This window comes from Stenella coeruleoalba, assembly GCF_951394435.1.
Source record: "Stenella coeruleoalba genome assembly, chromosome: 13".
Classification (NCBI taxonomy): domain Eukaryota; kingdom Metazoa; phylum Chordata; class Mammalia; order Artiodactyla; family Delphinidae; genus Stenella; species Stenella coeruleoalba.
In genome coordinates this window covers 68,919,505-68,940,579 of record NC_137159.1, presented here as the reverse complement: position 1 = coordinate 68,940,579, position 21,075 = coordinate 68,919,505, and the positions used below count along the sequence as shown (strand labels likewise).

At 42.0% G+C, this 21,075-nt stretch overlaps 1 protein-coding gene across 2 annotated transcripts in view; it reads right to left on the bottom strand.

Annotated features, from left to right (window-relative positions):
• The window catches only part of IFT172 (intraflagellar transport 172), a 42,024-nt gene that overhangs the window by 8,049 nt on the left and 12,900 nt on the right, over positions 1-21,075 (bottom strand). For both annotated transcript variants that reach the window (XM_079941585.1, XM_079941586.1), the window contains 17 exons: positions 20,171-20,338; positions 11,645-11,781; positions 11,305-11,412; positions 7,293-7,377; positions 6,914-7,006; positions 6,255-6,332; positions 5,769-6,017; positions 5,510-5,588; positions 5,190-5,310; positions 4,853-4,997; positions 3,715-3,804; positions 3,024-3,121; positions 2,712-2,847; positions 2,510-2,626; positions 2,028-2,170; positions 343-436; positions 117-181 (listed from right to left, as the gene is read on the bottom strand). In XM_079941585.1, the coding sequence (XP_079797711.1) occupies positions 117-181; positions 343-436; positions 2,028-2,170; positions 2,510-2,626; positions 2,712-2,847; positions 3,024-3,121; positions 3,715-3,804; positions 4,853-4,997; positions 5,190-5,310; positions 5,510-5,588; positions 5,769-6,017; positions 6,255-6,332; positions 6,914-7,006; positions 7,293-7,377; positions 11,305-11,412; positions 11,645-11,781; positions 20,171-20,338 (2,006 nt within the window). The remainder of the gene's footprint in view (positions 1-116; positions 182-342; positions 437-2,027; positions 2,171-2,509; positions 2,627-2,711; positions 2,848-3,023; positions 3,122-3,714; positions 3,805-4,852; positions 4,998-5,189; positions 5,311-5,509; positions 5,589-5,768; positions 6,018-6,254; positions 6,333-6,913; positions 7,007-7,292; positions 7,378-11,304; positions 11,413-11,644; positions 11,782-20,170; positions 20,339-21,075) is intronic.

The window sequence follows — 21,075 nt, the reverse complement described above, 5'->3', positions numbered from 1 at the left end:
ACTGAGGGGGTATAAGATTTATTGGTACTAGGTTTAGATGAAGGTGAAGATGACAATGAAAGATCCTGGGGCTGAGTCTGGGAGGACAGGATTAAGGAATTTACGGGGTAACTCACATGAGGACTGCTTCCTTGGGTTTACCAGCCCTGATGAATTCAGCTTCAGCCTCTTCAAATTTTCCCTAGACGGAGAGAAAGGCAGCCACACATGATGAGACAGAGATTGGCATCACAGGCAGCCATGAGACAGGAGGTTTGAATGCCTGGCAGCAGTGGTCTAGGGGAGGGGAAGGAGGGCTCTGTGGTCAGAGTCAAAAGCAATGGAGAAGAATCACATCCATACCTCATCCTCCAGGTACATAGCGTATCTGAGATGAATCTCAGGGGTTTTGTGCTTGAGGGCCAGCCGAGAGAGTTCAAAAGCAAATTCAAAGGAGCTGAAATGGAAGGTGCAGATAAGGTTTGCTTACTCTATACTTCCTTTTATAAGGGGAAAAGAAAAACAGAGGGCAAGGATTGAGGGGAGGAAAAGGCACAGATTAAGAAAGACAATCAATATGAAATGATAGAGAAGCACAGAGAGCACAGCACTGATAGGGAGGAAGGACTCCTGGTGCTCTGACCACCTCCTCCTGAGCCACGTCTACACTAGCAGAAAAATAATCTTCCCAAAACAAGTAAAACTATCCGTAGCAGTCTGACTCAATGCAGGATTACTACTGGTGTTCTTAACATTTACTTAAGAAAAGCTCACTTTGGGCAGAAGACCTGAATAGACATTTTTCAAAAGAGGATACACAGATGGTCAACATGAAAAGATGCTCTAATCATCTAATCATCAGAGAAATGCAAGTCAAAACCACAATGAGATAACAACTCACACCTGTAAGAATGTCTATCATCGAAAAAGGTCTACAAATAGCAAATGTGGGTGAGGATGTGAAGAAAACAGAACTCTTGTGCACTGTTGGTGGAAATGGAATTTGGTGCAGCCAATAGGGAAAAGAGTATGGAGGGTCCTCAAAAAACTAAAAAACAGAACTACCATATGATCCAACAATTCCACTCCTGGGTATATATCTGAAGAAAACAAAAACACTAATTAGAAAAGATACATGCACCCCAATGTTCATAGCAGCACTATTTACAACAGCCAAGATATGGAAGCCACCTAAGTGTCCATCAACAGATAAATGAATAAGGAAGATGTGGTACATATATACAATGGAATACTACTCAACCATAAAAAATGAAATCTTGCCATTTCCAACAACACGGATGGACCTGGAGGGTATTATGCTTAGTGAAATAAGTCAGACAGAGAAAGACAAATACTGTATGTTGTCACTTATATGTGAAATCTAAAAAAACAAATCAAACAAACGAATATAACAAAACAGAAACAGACTCACAGATACAAAGAACAAACTAGTGGCTACCAGTGGCGAGAGGAAAGGGAGGAAGGTCAAGACAGGGCTAGGAGATTAAGAGGTACAGACTACTATGTATAAAGTAAATAAGCTACAACAATACGCCATACAGCACAGGGAATATAGCCAATATAATAACTTTAAATAGAGTATAATTTATAAAAATATTGAATCACCATGTTGGACACCTGAAACTAATATTATAAATCAACTACACTTCAAAAAATTAATAATTTAATTTAACTTAATTTAAAAAAAGAAAGAAAACTCATTTTGCATTTAATGGAATCACACTTCCGTTACTCAGAAGTAAGTTACTGGCTTAGTGCATTTTAGCTTTAAAAGCTGTTCTCTTTCCACCTTTCTCCTTAGAACAGCCAAAGATTAAACACCATTCTGAGCCTCCTGGGGAACAGGAGCAGAGTTACTAATTCATTCTTGCCTCTCTATCGGGTTCTTCCAAGGATCTCTCCTGACCACATTTCTTCACTCTTGCTTCAGCCTCTAGAAATGCTTTTCAGTTATACACCAATTTCCTTTCTCTATATAGAGGCTCTGTCTGGAATGGGGCCAGCAGAGAGAAGGCTTGGGGCCTCACCAGTTGTCAGCAGCATGGTCAAGAGCAGCTTCCAGGAGTCCCAGCTTACTGAGCAGTCTAACTGCAGCCTCACCTCCCAGGCTCTTTGCCCACAGATAGGCCACGTGTTTGTGGGCATTAGCTCCTCCGTGAGCCTTGGCCACCTGAAAAGCAAAGCCACTTGGCAATCCTCCAATACAGGGGTACATGGCTGCTCCCTTCTCATCTCTGACCTGACCTCAGCTTGGAAAAAGATCAGGTGCCTCTCCTAGAACAGTAGGAAGAGGGCTAAGTTTCAGGGTCTATTAACCTGATTAGGGTCCCAGGATGGATTTCAGGTCGTTCACAAACCATTAAAATTGTATGTGAAATTTTGTGCGTAGGTGTGGACTTTTTTCAAAGACACCCATGACCAGTTTAGAATTAGACAGTTACTTGAGAGTGGGAAAGAGGGATGGATGAACCCTGTACATCCTTATCCAGTAAGGGTAAGAAACCCTTACCCGGTAGGCCTCTTCCCAAAGCCCATTGGACCGGTACATATTCACTGTTGCCTTCCACTCCTGGGCCTCGAGGTAGTGATATTCAGCCTCCTGTAGTCGGCCTTCAGCCTCCAGCTCCTGGGGAGAGGTGGATCAGGATGGAGAGAGGGGGTGATGGAGCCTGTTTGGGGGAGAGATGGGCAGGGGCAGGAGGAGGGCTCACCTTGCCCAGATGTAGGTGTGTGTCGCTGAGGAGATCTGGGTGGTGCTTCCCTACCAGGCGGATCATATCATCATACAACTTGTGCTTTTTGAACATGGTGATGGCAAGATCAGGCTCTTCCACTGTCACATATAGCCTGGGGACAGGAGATATACCTGCGGCCTCCTAGACCCAGATTCCTGCTGCTAGAGTCGTTCCTAAGGGCTTCTGTCACTGCCTTCTGGGCAGAGGGCACGTATCTGCAGACCCCATCCCTCCCTCTAGCCCTGAAGCCCCATCTCCTGCTACACCTCCCCTGGGGCCACGGCTCACCTTTCAGCCTCTCGGTACTTGCCCTGCTTCTCCATCTCCTGAGCCTGGGTGATGTAGAGCACCGACACATCTTCTGGTCTCATGCACTTCATTGCCAGCTGTGTGGACACACAGAGCCAGGGTAGCTTCAGGCACCAATTCCCAAGGGAAGCAGAGGGAAATGCAGAGCGGACAGGGAAGTGGGGCTTCAAGGGAGCCTGTTTTCTCAGGAACTCTGAACCTTCCCAACAACCACAGGCATTTGGTTAAGTGTCACTCTCCTAGTCAGTTCAGGGAAACCCAAGTCCATAATGAGCAGAGTAAGAACTACATTCTGCTAAGGCAGGAGGGTCAGAGACACCCTGTGCTGGGGGCACCTGTTCCCACTACCTTACTCCTGCTGTACCCACTGGGCTCTGGGAGCAGAAGCGAGAATCGTTACCAGTGTGGCTAGAGCTTCAGCAGAGGTATTTCAGATTCCCTAGCCCCCAGGCCCATCTGCTGTGTTCAGAATCGCAGGTTTGGGAACAAGGGCCTCTCTTCATCCTTGCCTTTCCCCATGGCTAGGGATCAAAGTTACCCAGACTGTATTTTGGTACTCTTCCTCAGCTTTCAGGGAACCCAGCGAAGTGGGGATATCAGAGACTAAGGAAAGTGGCAACATAACCACAAAGGTGGAATTCTCTTCTCATGAACTCCACCCATTCCCTACCTTGTGGGCTTGCTCCCAGCGGCCAGCCTGGGTGTACATGTCTATGGCATCTTTCGTCCGGTCTCCCTTAGTGTAGAGCTCCTCAGCAATCTGTGGTTGAGACAGGCAGAGGCAAAAGGTCAGAGCATCAGAGTGAAAGCAGCCTGTAGGAGGAAAGAACAAACCTCAGCTGGGATGGAGCAGAGCCTGGGATACCATTATCCTATAGTCACAGAGAAGACAAGATGACTACAGGTGTTTCAGACTTTCTACTGCTTTGAAAGAAGACCAGCCTGAAACAATATGAGGACAATACAGTGGGAGTTTAAGAGGGCCTCATGTTTCTGCAATGCAAGGCAATTCTATACTGTAACTATGTTGGAGTTCTTCTTTTTTTTTTTTTTAATTAATTAATTTATTTTTGGCTGCGTTAGGTCTTCATTGCTGTGCGCGGGCTTCTCATTGCGGTGGCTTTTTTTGTTGCAGAGCATGGGCTCTAGGTGCGGGGGCTTCAGTAGTTGTGGCTTGTGGGCTCTAGAGTGCGGGCTCAGTAGTTGTGGTGCACAGGCTTCGTTGCTCCATGGCACGTGGGACTTCCCAGACCAGGGATCGAACCCGTGTCCCCTGCATTGGCAGGTGGATTCTTAACCACTGCACCACCAGGGAAGTCCCTATTCTTTTTTTTAAATTTTAATTTAAAAAAATTTTTATTGAAGTATGGTTGATTTACAATGTTGTGTTAATTTCTGCTGTACAGCAAAGTGATTCAGTTATACGTGTATATATATATTCTTTTTCATATTCTTTTCCATTATGGTTTATCACAGGATATTGAATATAGTTCCCTGTGCTATACAGTAGGACCTTGCTGTTTATCCGTCCTGTATATACTAGTTTGCACCTGCTAATGTTGGAGTTATCCATGAAGCATCACTCATGCTTGCACAGGAAGAGAGCTAGAGGCTTGCTTTATATGTCTGGGAGGGGGGTCTATGTTATATTAGAATGAAATGGGGGAAGTAAACCTCTTTCTTCCCATTCAGGGTGGTGACGTTGTTGGGTCCCAGAAAGAAGGATTTGGAACACTTCTTGCTCTGGGTTCCCTCCTCCTCATCCTGTCCTGCATTGCTTTAGGATGCAGAAAGGGGCTCTCCCTCACCTCATACTCCTGCAGAGACGCATAGTGTTGGGCCACACGAGGATAGTATTTGGACGCAGTGTTCTGGTCCTGTAGATCTAATATATAAATTGCCTTCTTCCACTGGCGGGCACCCAGGGCAGCCTCAATTGCCTTAATGGAGCACCTGGCATAGTTGGGAAAGGTGTAAATATGTATGAGGAAAGAGGAAAATAGATGGAGGTAAAGGGAAACCTCAAGCATACTCCAACCTACGTTTTGAGATCTCTCTTATTTTAGTAAGGCCCTGGCACCCTTACTTTCCCCATCACCTCTCATCTCATGCCCAAATGTCCTTTGCACCCCCAGACCACCACACCTGGCTTCAATGTAGTGATTAATGGCCGCATCAAGCTGCTTCTGCTGCACCAGGTGGTCCCCCCACGCCTCCTCTAGTCTCACCACCTCCACTGGAAATGCCAATCGAGCCAGCTCCACCGCTGCCAGAGACAGAGAGGGCACTCAGCTCAGACTTCAGGAGAAGTGAGATAGAGAAATGAGGCATGGAATACAGGTGAGAAGTGGAGGGACGGAGGAGCACTGAAGACAGTCAGCCTGAGCAGAGGCACAGAACAGGTGTGGGGGACTGTTTGGGCCGCAGTCCACAACACTGAGGGATGGGCTGTGGGTGGCTAGTACCTTTCATGAATGCGTTGCCTTTACGGTAGCACTCCAGGGCCCGCTGTGGATTTCGAATCTTCTCAAAGAGATCACCTGCCTGTTAACACATTCCGTATTACTACAGAGATACCCTTACTACACAAAAGTCAAGTATCAGCCCCCAAAGGAGGCGAATCAGCCACCAGTCAGGGAGGGCTATGCGCTCCAAGACCCCTCTGGGTAGGAAAGGGGCACTGAGCCCTGGGGGTAAGGGACAGGAATAGGAAGCCATCCATACCCTTTCATACAGTTCGCTCTTGATAAGGGCGGCAGTGATGTGCTCTACCAGCTCTGTGGTGGCCAGCAGTTCCTCTCGGGTCAGCACCAGCCGAGCAGCTTTGGCGGGGAGCCCAGCTTTGAGGTAGAGGCTGATGGCTGCTAGCCCGTCCCCTTGGCTCTCCTGAAGTTCGCCTGCTCGCTCCTCTTGCTGTGTGTCCATCAGCCACTGGTAGTAACCCTGGCGCAGCTTCTCTAGGGCTGGGTGTCCCTGGACACGCAACAGAGAAGACCAGGAGTCACATCCCTCCTGCCCTGCTGCTTCCCAGGCTTCTCCAATCCCACTTTAACAGCAGAAACCCTCCCAGTCACCAGTGTCCTAACTCCTCACCATATCAGGTCCCGGCCCCCGCCCTGTTGCAGTTCCTACAGTCTCCTTGACAAGAGGAGGTTTCTGATATTGGTGGGAGTGAGTTCTGAACAACTGTGGGGAAGACGGAACTGGTACCTTGGCCTCAGCCACAGCGATACATTCGTCCCAACGATGTAGCTGCTGGTACATGTCCATGGCCTCCTCAACAGCGTTCTAGGGGAACCCGGGCAGAGGAAAGAGGGACACCAGGAAGATACGAGAGTCAGAAATCAGCAGGCTCTCCTCAGCCCAGCTAAGATGCCAGCCTGTGTGGACTGAAAGCCTCATCCTTTACGTATACACAAGCAGAGGTGAATTTAGTATGAAACTAAAAGAAACTTAAGCTTCAGGGCACCTTATTTGCACAGGTTCCTTCCAAAGCAACTTTTCTTTTTTTTTATTTTTATTTTTATTATTTTTTTTTTTCCAAAGCAACTTTTCTTAAAGAGGGCTCCTCAAATTGTATAAGCTTTGGGCCTCACAAAATCTGGATCTACCTCCACGCACAAGAATTGCAGAGACAGGCTCCGGAGTATACGGGGAGACAGCAGACTTTTTATGAAAGAAAGAAGTAATTGTAAGAACTAACACAGAGGAGGGAATTATGGAGGAGTGAAATGAACTGTATAGGCCTTTCTGAAAGTTCTCCCCAGACCTTTGGTAGCCCAGCTGACCAGTGCTCATTCCTCCTGAGTTTGCCTCTGTATTTTTCCCTCTCTGATCCCTCTTCCATCCAGTTCTTCTGTTCCTGTTACCTGTTCTAAGAAGATCATTTCGGCCAGCTTGTAGTTCTTCTCCAGCATGGCTAGACGTGCTCGGACCTGATAAAAGTCTGTTCCTTCTCCACCCTGTGGGGAAAAAGGAGGTTCTGCTTATTCTGTTGGTGCCACGGGAGCCATTCTGTCTGTGTGGCCAGAGAGACATGGAGGCTAAAAGGCTTAGGAAGCTGAAAACCTTCATGGGGCTTAGAGGCTCGAGGTTTGGCAAGCAATTCCAAAATGGTCTGACTTGAAGGTAGAGGTGTGGGGGGCAGGGTAGAGGAAGTTAGCCATGGCTGGAAAGCTAAGAGTCGTGGGGCTGAGTACCAGGAGAAATCTCAGCTTGAAAGACTGAACGAATCAGGAGAATACTTGCATATTCCCGAGACACTTGATCTGCAATCTCATTGGTCTCACGTAGGAATCGAGCTTTTGCTACATGGCCCAAAGCAGAAAAGCACCTATAGTATGGAAGCAATAGCAGTAATATTATAATAGAATCATCATTAATTCATTGGTTCAGCAGATATACTGAGCATCTATTATATGCCAGAAACTGTTCTTGCCACTGGGGACACAAAAGGGATAAGACAGATGAGGGCCCAGCTCTTAGGGAACTTACTTTCTAGTGGAAACAATTAGTAAACAAATAAACAAAGATTATTTGAAAGAATGGAAAATAAAACTAAGGGGACTCCTTAAGTTGGTAGCCAGAGAAGACCTGTTTGGGGAGCTGAGCTGAGACCTTAATACAAGAAAGAGCCAATCATGACAAGATGGAGAAAAATTATTCCAGGCGGAGAGAAAAGCTAGTGTAAAGGCCCTAAGGCAGGAGTGAGCTTGGCACGCTCAAAGGGACAAAAGGATGCCAGTGCGGCTGGAGACTAATGGGCAAGTACCCGATATGAGAAGAAAGCAGAGGCCAAATCTTGTGGGGCCTTAGGACATGCAAAGAGTTTGGGTTTTATACAAAGTACAATAGTAAGTTACTGGAAGGTTCTGAGCAAGAAAATGATACAATCTAATTTATGTTTTTAAAAAATTACCTCAGCTGCTATGAGGTGAATGGATCATAGGGGTTTAAGAACCGTATCAGTGAGACTAATTAAGAGGCTTTGCAACAGCATGTAGATGGTGGTGGTCTATTCCAGGGTGGACACAGTAGACTTGAACAAATAAGAGATTCAGGATACTTTTTTTTTTTTTTTTACAATCACATGGATCACTTTTTATTTTTAACATATAGAATTTGACTTTGTGTTCATATATATATATGCATGTACACATGTACAAAATACTTGTATCTGTTAGCATTTTCTTTTTTTTGATCTTTATTGGAGTATAATTGCTTTACAATGCTCTGTTACTTTTTTCTGTACAACAAAGTGAATCAGCTATATGTATACATATATCCCCATATCCCCTCCCTTTTGAGCCTCCCTCCCACCCTCACTATCCCACCCCTCTAGGTAGTCACAAAGCATCAAGCTGATCTCCCTGTGCTATGCTGTGGCTTCCCACTAGCCATCCATTTTACATTTAGTGGTGTATCTATGTCAATGCTACTCTCTCACTTTGTCCCAGCTTCCCCTTCCCCAACCCCTGGGTCCTCAAGTCCATTCTCTGCGTCTTTATTCCTGCCCTGCCACTAGGTTCATCAGTATTGTTTTTTTTAGATTCCAAATATGTGCGTTAGCATATGGTGTTTGTTTTTCTCTTTCTGACTTACTTCACTCTGTATGACAGACTCTATGTCCATCCACCTCATTACAGGTAACTCAGTTTCATTCCTTTTTATGGCTGAGTAATATTCCATTGTATATATGTGCCACATCTTCTTCATCCATTCATCAGTTGATGGACATTTAGGTTGCTTCCATGTCCTGGCTATTGTAAATAGAGCTGCAATGAACATTGTGGTACATGACTCTTTTTGAATTATGGTTTTCTCAGGGTATATGCCCAGTAGTGGGATTGCTGGGTCATAGGGTAGTTCTATTTTTATTTTTTTAAGGAACCTCCATACTGTTCTCCATAGTGACTGTATCAATTTAGATTCCCACCAACAGTGCAGGAGGGTTCCCTTTTCTCCACACCTTCTCCAGCATTTATTGTTTCTAGATTTTTTGATGATAGCCATTCTGACCGGTGTGAGGTGATACCTCATTGTGGTTTTGATTTGCATTTCTCTAATGATTAGTGATGTTCAGCATCTTTTCATGTGTTTGTTGGCAATCTGTATGTCTTCCTTGGAGAAATGTCTACTTAGGACTTCCACCATTTTTGGATTGGGTTGTTTGTTTTTTTGATATTGAGCTGCATGAGCTGCTTGTATATCTTGGAGATTAATCCTTTGTCAGTTGCTTTGTTCACAAATATTTTCTCCCATTGTGAGGGTTGTCTTTTTGTCTTGTTTACGGTTTCCTCTGCTGTGCAAAAGCTTTTAAGTTTCATTAGATCCCATTTGTTTATTTTTATTTTTATTTCCATTTCTTTAGGAGGTGGGTCAAAAAGGATCTTGCTGTGATTTATGTCATAGAGTGTTCTGCCTAAGTTTTCCTCTAAGAGTTTTATAGTGTCTGGCCTTACATTTAGGTCTTTAATCTATCTTGAGTTTATTTTTGTGTATGGTGTTAGGAAGTGTTCTGATTTCATTCTTTTACATGTAGCTGTGAAGTTTTCCCAGCACCACTTATTGAAGAGACTGTCTTTTCTCCACTGTATATTCTTGCCTCCTTTGTCAAAGATAAGGTGACCATTTGTGTGTGGGTTTATCTCTGGGCTTTCTATCCTGTTCCACTGATCTATATTTCTGTTTTTGTGCCAGTACCATACTGTCTTGATTACTGTAACTTTGTAGGATAGTCTGAGGTCAGGGAGCCTGATTTCTCCAGCTCCGTTTTTCTTTCTGAAGATTGCTTTGACTATTTGAGGTCTTTTGTGTTTCCATACAAACTGTAAATTTTTTTGTTCTAGCTCTGTGAAAAATGCCATTGGTAGTTTGATATGGATTATATTGAATCTGTAGATTGCTCTGGGTAGTACAGTCATTTTCACAATGTTGATTCTTCCAATTCAAGAACATGGTATATCTCTCCATCTGTTTGTATACTCTTTGATTTCTTTCATCAGTGTCTTACAGTTTTCTGCATACAAGTCTTTTGCCTCCTTAGGTAGGTTTATTCCTAGGTATTTTATTCTTTTTGTTGCAGTGGTAAATGGGAGTGTTTCCTTAATTTATCTTTCTGATTTTTCACTGTTAGTGTATAGGAATGCAAGAGATTTCTGTGCATTAATTTTCAGGATATGTTTTGAAGACCCTGGATCAGTGTCCCTAGGACTTGCTGAGAGTCTAGCTGTGAGGGGATGGGAAAAAAGGGACCAAGGATGACTCCTCGGCAAAATAGCAGCAGCTGACCTTTAAAGAGCACTTCCAACCTGTGCTCTTCGCACAGGTCCTCTCATTTGCTCTCCACTACCACTGCCATTTTTCTTTACCATCCTGCAGGGTAAATTCTGTTATCATCCCCATTTCATAGAGCAAATGGAGAAACCAAGGCTTGGGAAGGTTAAGTTAACCTCTTTCAAGTTACACAGCTGGTAAATGGAGCCAAGATTTGAAATCAGAGAGTCTGGAGTCCCATGTTTGTCCTATAAATTACACTCCTATACAACACCTGGAATATACAGATCAACACGTGGATTGTAGGGTATGAGTATTAAAAACTTTGAAGGGGCACCTAGTTACAAGATTGGGGAATGACAACAATAAAAGACACACCCTTATGTGAAGTAACTCAGAAAAACAAATATCATACAATATTGCTTATATGTGGAATCTAGAAAAATGGTAGAGATGAAATTACTTGCAAAGCAGAAATAGAGTCACAGATGTAGAGAACAAACTTATGATTACCAAGTGGGGAAGGAAGGGTGGGATGAACTGGGAGATTGGGACTGACATATATATACTACTATGTATAAAACAGATAACTAATGAGAACTTACTGCATAGCACAGGGAACTCTACTCAATGTTCTGTGGTTACCCAAAATGGGAAAGAAATGTAGAAGAGTATGTATATATATATATATATATATATATATATGACTGATTCACTTTGCTGTACAGCAAGAAACTAACACAACATTGTAAAGCAACTATAGTCCAATAAAAATTTAGAAAAAAATAAATAAAAGACATACTCATAATCTAGGATGGGAGGATGTTTGGAATAACTGTACCACGGAAGGGTTCTATGACATCTGTTGGCATGGGAAGGGAAGTGCTGCCTTAACACTGGGGAGGAGCAGCCCACGGGGAAGATACCTGCATGGCCATCCCTCCCTCCTAGCTGCCTGGCACCTTGGTTCTACAGCCCAACTCACCTCTCAGCAATGTGTAGCTGCCTTGCTTCCAGTGACAGCTTACTCAAGGTTTTCCACATTGCCTCTGTTTCTGGGGTCATTTCCAGAGTCTCCAAGAAGGCTGCTGCCCTGGAGAGGGAAGGAAGCAAAGCACAGGGAATGAGTCCAGGGTCAGGAAGACACCGAGGAATACTAGCGATGGGACAGGAGAGGAGGGGGGCAGGCAATTGTTTGTCCTCTTTGTCTAATCTCCTCCCAGGACACCATGTTCTTTTTAGACATGGTCAGTTTTACTATCCATCCCAGGTCCTCAGAACCAGAATTTCCCACCACCTTGCTGGTTACCAGTCTAGCCCCTCACCTGGTGTAGTTGCCGTCATCAATAGCTGTTCCAAACTCAATAAGGCCCTCATCCAGTGTGTAGGCAACTGTAGTCACACCTTCAGTCACCATCACCTCGGTCTTTCCCCCGCCCCGCTCCAGACCTACAACATCACCCTGTAAAAATTCAACACCCCCATCCCACCAGAATTCCAAGTTAGCATTTCCACTGACTCAACTGCAGAAAAGACCCACCCTCATTCAACCCTACTGCTCGTACACTGAGGGAATTACAGTGGCCCCTGTTTTTCTAACATTTAGTTTCTCTCAGGCAGATAAAAATTCCCTATCTATGGTAATATCCTTGGGTTAAAGTACACTCATAGCTATGATGGCACTAATGGCTAGGGATAAGTTGACAAAGTGTGACATTCACTTCTGCTACTGCCAGCAGTACTCTTTCTCAGTATTCTTAAAGGCCCTCCTGTTAAAATTCAACTTGAACATACTTCTTAATATATTGCTGGGTTCAACTGAAGAAACCACTAGGAATGCTTCCTACTCCCTCCCCCGTCCCCACAAAAAGAAAGCAAGAGAGAAAGAGGTCAGTAAGCTAAAACCGAAAAAACATGAGCAGGAAAAAATGGAAGGTGAGCAAGTAGGAAGAATACAGTTGCCCTGAAGGCAAACACAGTATTAGGAGAATAAACTTTGGGTCCTCCAGCAGGATGGGGAGGCCAAATCTAAGGTTCCCTCATTAAACTGGGGATCCTCTCTTCAGTAAAGGGAACCAAAGGGGTACAGGTCATTAATATGCCTGATTCCTGCAGAGGCAAACACAAATCATCTCTGGAGGAAAACATGCCTATTTGAGGCCCTCAGGATTCCAAAAGATTACATTCAATGTAACATGAGTTCACAATAAAAAAGTACCAAAATATAAGTTAACAAACAGTTAACCAAAAAGTTAAATGAGTAAACAATACCTATAAATAACAGTTTTAGACCTCCATGGGTCTCAGATATCAAAAATAATAGTTATGAAAAAAGACAGTTATGATATATAAAATAATTATGTGTGAGATGTTTAAAGACCTAAAAGATGAAATGAAAAATTAAGCAAGGGACAAGAGACTATCAAAAATGGTCAGTCACGTTGGAGAAAGAACCAAATAAAACCTTATGAAAAATTTAATTTTTGAAGTAAAAAACTCAATAGATGGTTTAAATAGCAGATTAGACAATGATGAAAATGAATTAATGAACTAAAAGATGTATCTTAAGAAATTATCCAGAATGTAGCATGGAGTGAGAAGGAGAAAGGAAATATGAAAGACAGGTTAAAAAGGTAGAGAAGACAGAACAAGAAATCTAACATATACCTAATTAGTTTCGATGGAGAGACTGGAGAATATGATAGAAGAAGCAATGTTTAAAGAGATTATGGTTGGGAAATTTCCAAGACTGATAGAAATATGTGTACTCACAATTACAGGTAGCACAATATATACCAAGTAGGATAAGTAAAAAGAAATTTATAGCTAGACACACTGTGGTAAAATTTCAACATGCCTAAAAAAAGATTTTAAAAGCAACCAGAGAGAAAAGACAGATCACCTATATAGAAAGGGCTATTAATAATCTTGTCAGAACAAAAGAAGTCAATCAATGGGACAATATTTGCAAAAGGCTAAGAAAAAATAACTGTCAATCTAGAACAGGGGGGACTTCCTGGTGGTGCAGGGGTTAAGAATCCGCCTGCCAATGCAGGGGACACGGGTTCAAGCCCTGGTCTGGGAAGATTTCACATGCCGCGGAGCAACTAAGCCCGTGCACCACAACTACTGAGCCTGCGTGCCACAACTCCTGAGCCTGCGGTCTAGAGCCCGTGAGCCACAGCTACTGAGCCCGTATGCCACAACTACTGAAGTCCACGTGCCACAACTACTGAAGCCCAAGCACCACAACTACTGCAGCCCACGCGCCTAGAGCCCATGCTCCGCAACAAAGAGAAGCCAATGAGAGGTCCGTGCACTGCAACAAAGAGTAGCTTCCACTCGCTGCAACTAGAGAAAGCCCATGTGCAGCAACGAAGACCCAACACAGTCAAATAAAAATCTAGAATTCAGTACTGAGTCCAAGTATCTTTCAAGAGCAAAGCTCTAAATAAAAACATTTTCAGATAATCAAAACCTGAACGTTTATCATCAAAAGACTTTCACTAGGGCTTTCCTGGTGGCGCAGTGGTTGAGAGTCCGCCTGCCGATGCAGGGGACACGGGTTCATGCCCCGGTCCGGGAAGATCCCACAGGCCGCGGAGCGGCTGGGCCCATGAGCCATGGCCGCTGAGCCTGCGTGTCTGTCTGGAGCCTGTGCTCCGCAGCAGGAGAGGCCACAACAGTGAGAGGCCCACGTACCGCAAAAACAAAAAAAAAAAAAAAAAAAAAAAGACTTTCACTAAAGAAACTTGTAGGATAGCCTCATCCACCAGAGGGCAGACAGTAGAAGCAAGAAGAACTACAATTCCGCAGGAAACTAAAAACCACATTCACAGAAATATAGACAGAATGAAAAGGCAGAGGACTTTGTACCAGATGAAGGAACAAGATAAAACCCCAGAAAAACAACTAAATGAAGTGGAGATAGGCAACCTTCCAGAAAAAGAATTCAGAATAATGATAGTGAAGATGATCCAGGACCTCAGAAAAAGAATGGAGGCAAAGATCGAGAAGATGAAAGAAATGTTTAACAAAGACCTAGAAGAATTAAAGAACAAACAGAGATGAATACAATAACTGAAATGAAAAATACACTAGAAGGAATCAATAGCAGAATAACTGAGGCAGAAGAATGGATAAGTGATCTGGAAGACAGAATGGTGGAATTCACTGCCACAGAACAGAATAAAGAAAAAAAGAATGAAAAGAAATGAAGACAGCCTAAGAGACCTCTGGGATAACATTAAATGCAACAACATTTGCAGTATAGGGGGCCCAGAAGGAGAAGAGAGAGAGAAAGGACCCAAGAAAATATTTGAAGAGATTATAGTCGAAAACTTCCCTAACATGGGAAAGGAAATAGCCACCCAAGTCCAGGAAGTGCAGAGAGTCCCAGGCAGATTAAACCCCAGGAGAAACATGCCGAGACACATAGTAATCAAATTGACAAAAATTAAAGACAAAAATTATTGAAAGCAACAAGGGAAAAATGACAAATAACATACAAGGCAACTCCCATAAGGTTAACAGCTGATTTCTCAGCAGAAACTCTACAAGCCAGAAGGGAGTGGCACGATATATTTAAAGTGATGAAAGGGAAGAACCCACATCCAAGGTTACTCTACCCAGCAAGGAACTCATTCAGATTCGATGGAGAAATCAAAAGCTTTACAGACAAGCAAAAGCTAAGAGAATTCAGCACCACCAAACCAGCTCTACAACAAATGCTAAAGGAACTTCTCTAAGTGGGAAACACAAGAGAAGAAAAGGACCTACAAAAACAAACCCATAAGAATTCAGAAAATGGTAATAGGAACATACATATTGATATTACCTTAAATGTGAATGGATTAAATGCTCCAACCAAAAGAAACAGACTGGCTGAATGGATACAAAAACAAGACCCATATATAAGCTGTCTACAAGAGACCCACACTTCAGACCTAGGGACACATACAGACTGAAAGTGAGGGGATGGAAAAAGATATTCCATGCAAATGGAAATCAAAAGAAAGCTGGAGTAGCAATACTCATATCAGATAAAATAGACTTTAAAATAAAGAATGTTACAAGAGACAAGGAAGGACACTACATAATGATCAAGGGATCAATCCAAGAAGAAGATATAACAATTATAAATATATATGCACCCAACATAGGAGCACCTCAATACATAAGGCAACTAACAGCTGTAAAAGAGGAAATCAACAGTAACACAGTAACAGTGGGGGACTTTAACAGCTCACTTACAGCAATGGACAGATCATCCAGACAGAAAATTAATTAGGAAACAGAAGCTTTAAATGACACAATAGACCAGATAGATTTAATTGACATTTATAGGACATTCCATCCGAAAACAGCAGATTACACTTTCTTCTCAAGTGCACAAGGAACATTCTCCAGGATAGATCACATCTTGGGTCACGAATCAAGCCTCAGTAAATTTAAGAAAACTGAAATCATATCAAGCATCTTTTCTGACCACAACGCTATGAGATTAGAAATCAATTACAAGGAAAAAGAAGTAAAAAGCACAAACACATGGAGGCTAATCAATACATTACTAAATAACCAAGAGATCACTGAAGAAATCAGAGGAAATAAAAAAATACCTAGACACAAATTACAACGAAAACACGATGATCCAAAACCTATGGGATGCAGCAAAAGGAGTTCTAAGAGGAGAAGTTTATAGCAATACAAGCCTACCTCAAGAAACAAGAAAAATCTCAAATAAACAATCTAACCTTACATCTAAAGGAACTAGAGAAAGAACAAACAAAACCAAAGTTAGTAGAAGGAAAGAAATCATAAAGATCAGAGCAGAAATAAATGAAATAGAAACCAAGAAAACAATAGCAAAGATCAATAAAACTAAAAGCTGGTTCTTTAAGAAGGTAAACAAAATTGATAAACTTTTAGCCAGACTCGTCTAGAAAAAGAGGGAGAGGACTCAAATCAATAAAGTTGAAGTGAAAAAGGAGAAGTTACAACAGACACTGCAGAAATACAAAGCATCTTAAGAGACTACTACAAGCAACTCTATGCCAATAAAATGGACAACCTGGAAGAAATGGACAAATTCTTAGAAAGGTATAACCTTACAAGACTGAACCAGGAAGAAATAGAAAATCTGAACAGACCAATCACAAGTAATGAAATTGAAACTGTGATTAAAAATCTTCCAACAAACAAAAGTCCAGGACCAGATGTCTTCACAGGTGAATTCTATCAAACATTTAGAGAAGAGCTAACACCCATCCTTCTCAAACTCTCCCAAAAAATTGCAGAGGAAGGAACACTCCCAAATTCATTCTATGAGGCCACCATCACCCTGATACCAAAACCAGACAAAGATACTACAAAAAAAGAAAATTACAGACCAATATCACTGATGAATATAGATGCAAAAATCCTCAACAAAATACCTGCAAACAGAATTCAACAACACATTAAAAGGATCATACACCATGATCAAGTGGGATTTATCCCAGGGATGCAAGGAGTCTTCAATATATGCAAATCAATCAATGTGATACACCATATTAACAAATTGAAGAATAAAAACCATATGATCATCTCAGTAGATTCAGAAAAAGCTTTTGACAAAATTCAACACCCATTTATGATAAAAACTCTCCAGAAACTGGGCATAGAGGGAACCTACCTCAACATAATAAAGGCCATATATGACAAACCCACAGCAAACATCATTCTCAATGGTGAAAAACTGAAAGCATTTCCTCTAAGATCAGGAACGTGACAAGGATGTCCACTCTCGCCACTATTATTCAACATAGTTTTGGAAGTCCTAGCCACGGCAATCAGAGAAGAAAAAGAAATAAAAGGAATGCAAATTGGAAAAGAAGAAGTAAAACTGTCACTGTTTGCAGATGATATGATACAGTACATAGAGAATCCTAAAGATGCCACCAGAAAACTACTAGAGCTAATCAATGAATTTGGTAAAGTTGCAGGATACAAAATTAATGCACATAAATTTCTCGCATTCCTGTACACTAACAATGAAAGATCAGAAAGAGAAATTAAGGAAACAATCCCATTCACCACTGCAACAAAAAGAATAACATACCTAGGAATAAACCTACCTAAGGAGGTAAAAAACCTGTACTCAGAAAACTATAATACACTGATGAAAGAAATCAAAGATGACACAAACAGATGGAGAGATATATCATGTCCTTTGATTGGAAGAATCAATATTGTGAAAATGACTATACTACCCAAAGCAATCTACAGATTCAATGCAATCCCTATCAAATTACCAGTGGCATTTTTTACAGAACTAGAACAAAAAAATCTTAAAATTTGTATGGAGACACAGAAGACCCCGAATAGCCAAAGCAGTCTTGAGGGAAAAAAACAGAGCTGGAGTAATCAGACTCCCTAACTTCAGACTATACTACAAAGCTACAGTAATCAAGACAATATGGTACTGGCACAAAAATAAAAATATAGATCAATGGAACAGGATAGAAAGCCCAGAGAGGAACCCATGCACCTATGGTCAACTAATCTATGACAAAGGAGGCAAGCATATTCAATGGAGAAAAGACAGTCTCTTCAATAAGTGGTGCTGGGAAAACTGGACAGCTACATGTAAAAGAATGAAATTAAAACACTCCCTAACACCATACACAAAAATAAACTGAAAAAAAATAAATAAATAAACTGAAAATGGATTAGAGACCTAAATGTAAGATTGGACACTATAAAACTCTTAGAAGAAAACATAGGAAGAACACTCTTTGACATAAATCACAGCAAGATCTTTTATGATACATCTCCTAGAGTAATGGAAATAAAAAATAAACAAATGGGACCTAATGAAACTTAAAAGCTTTTGCACAGCAAATGAAACTACAAACAAGACGAAAAGACAACCCTCAGAATGGGAGAAAATATTTGCAAACGAATTAACGGACAAAGGATTAATCTCCAAAATATATAAACAGCTCATGAAGCTCAATATTAAAAAAAACAAACAACGCAATCAAAAAACGGGCAGAGACCTAAATAGACATTTCTCCAAAGAAGACATACAGATGGCCAAAAAGCACATGAAAAGCTGCTCAACATCACTAATTATTAGAGAAATGCAAATCAAAACTACAACGAGGTATTACCTCACACCAGTTAGAATGGGCATCATCAGAAAATCTACAAACAACAAATGCTAGAGAGGGTGTGGAGAAAAGGGAACCCTCTTGCACTGTTGGTGGGAATGGAAATTGATACAGCCACTATGGAGAACAGTATGCAGGTTCCTTAGAAAACTAAAAACAGAATTACCATATGATCCAGCAATCCCACTACTGGGCATATACCCAGAGAAAACCATAACTGAAAAAGACACATGCACCCCAGTGTTCATTGCAGCACTATTTACAATAGCCAGGTCATGGAAACAACCTAAACGCCCATCGACAGACGAATGGATTAAAGAAGATGTGGTATATATATACAATGGAATATTAGCCATAAAAAGGAACAAAACTGGGTCATTTGTAGAGACGTGGATGGATCTAGAGACTGTCATACAGAGTGAAGTAAGCCAGAAAGAGAAAAACAAATATTGTATATTAACGCATATATGTGGAACCTAGAAAATTGGCACAGATGAACCGGTTTTCAGGGCAGAAATAGAGACACAGATGTAGAGAACAAACGTATGGACACCAAGGGGGAAAAGTGGGGTGTGTGTGTGTGTGTGATGAATTGCGAGATTGGGATTGACATGTATACACTAATATGTATAAAATGGATGACTAATAAGAACCTGCTGTATAAAAAATAAAATAAAATTCAAAAAGAAAAAAAAAAGAAACTTCTAAATGATATTCTTCAAGAAGAGGAAGAAAAGAAACTCCAGAGAGAAGATCAGCAATGAAAAAGGAAAAGTTGAACAGAGAAACTGGCACTATGACGGTAAATCTATACAAATTTTGTGTGTATAAAATAATAATGTCTAACTTTGGGGATAACAGAAGGGAACCAAAATACTAGACAACAGTGGCAAAGGGGAGGTAATCCCATTTAATCTTTTAGGGTCCTTGTATTGTTTGCAGTGCAAGGGGGGGCGGTTACATGCTGATTAACTTTAGACTTTGTTAATTTAAATACATGGTGAACTTTTAAGGGTAACTGCTATAGAAATAGGATGTATAACCTTCTGATCTAAAGAGTACTCTAAATACTCTGAAGAGTATTTAGAAAAGGACAACCCCCCCAACCCCCCCACAAAAACTCAATCTTAATCAGTCTAAAATGAGGCAAAAAAGGAGAAAAAAAGAGATATAGAAAGAACAAAAAGGAAGTATCGAGTGCTCTACCCACACCCACACCAGTCATCCTAGCCTACCATAGGGGCCTCTTTTCTCTGTTTGCATAGGCTCCTCCCGGATTTTGGAATATTACTTGTGTGTGTGACGTTGTTATGGGATAGGAGAGAGGGTCTGATCAGCAGTCTTAAAAAAATGGAACTATGAATGGCTTTTGTACCAGAGAATCAGCACACAAGGAGGTGATATGGAACTACTCCTCCTGTTGGGGATCTTCCAGCCTAAGGGAACTTCATGTTATGACTTGGTGAATTCCCACTATAATAGAGACCCATACTCCAAGGGTCTAATATAATGTCAGGAATCTGAACAAGGATGGCTCTGGGGCCTGGTCCACTGTGGGAAGGAGTCTAAGCGTCACCTGCCAACTCCATTAAAGAGATTATGGGTGGTGGGCAGAGAAACCAAGCAGACTTCAGAGCCGACTCAGGTTCTAATTAATCAGCTCAACACTACGGCTGAGGTGCCCTGATGTCAACATACCCTGATAGAGGACATGGTGACTCTCTCAGGTGCCTCAATGTTGTACCACACACACAGGTTGTTTCGGTTCTGAGCTACCAGCACATCACTTCCTGGGACCCATTGCACGTAGGAGCAGAAGTTGAGGATCATTGTCTTAGAGCAGCTTTCAATATCATATAGGTGCAACTGAAGGAGGAAGAAGTAGATAGCACAATTAAAAGGAGATATGGGTGTCTTCTCATCTTGACAATTTTCCTAATGGTGAAATGTGGTGAGCTAACCCACCAGTCACGTACATGCTAAATTTCAAAGCTTACTCATCTTCAACCATAATCCCTTCAAGTTTATGCTGAGTTGACATATTCTGACTCTGGCCAAATAAGAGATGATCAAAAGAGCAAAGGTCTACACCCTAGGAATTTAAGTTAGGTGAAGGTCAGACTTTTTTTTGGCTGCGCTGCAAGGCATGTGGGATCTTAGTTCCTGACCAGGGATCGAACCTGCACCCCCTGCAGTGGAAGTGTGGAGTCTTAACCAGTGGACCGCCAGGGAAGTCCCAGACTTTCATTCTTAGAATAACTCTGGGCCAGAGTTACCAGCCTGGATTACACAAGTAAGGGCACCAGTCAAATTAAATGGTCTGGAAATTTGTGATGGCTTTCGCATCACAATGAAAATGAAACAAGAAATCACCAGAGAGTCCCTTTTGCCCCTGAGGTTGAACTCTTTGGTGGTACCATATTGAGATCAGAATCAATAAGGGGCTAGGGGGAGACTGTCCTCAAGCCAGCTTCAGTGCCATCAGGTAAGTGTAGCTGAAGAGCACTGGAGCAGTAGGTGTGGGTTAAGGTCAGCTAGGCGTGAGGAAGAGGAATGCAGGCGTAAGGATGTTTCATGAGGATGTTTCACAAATATGATTTGTG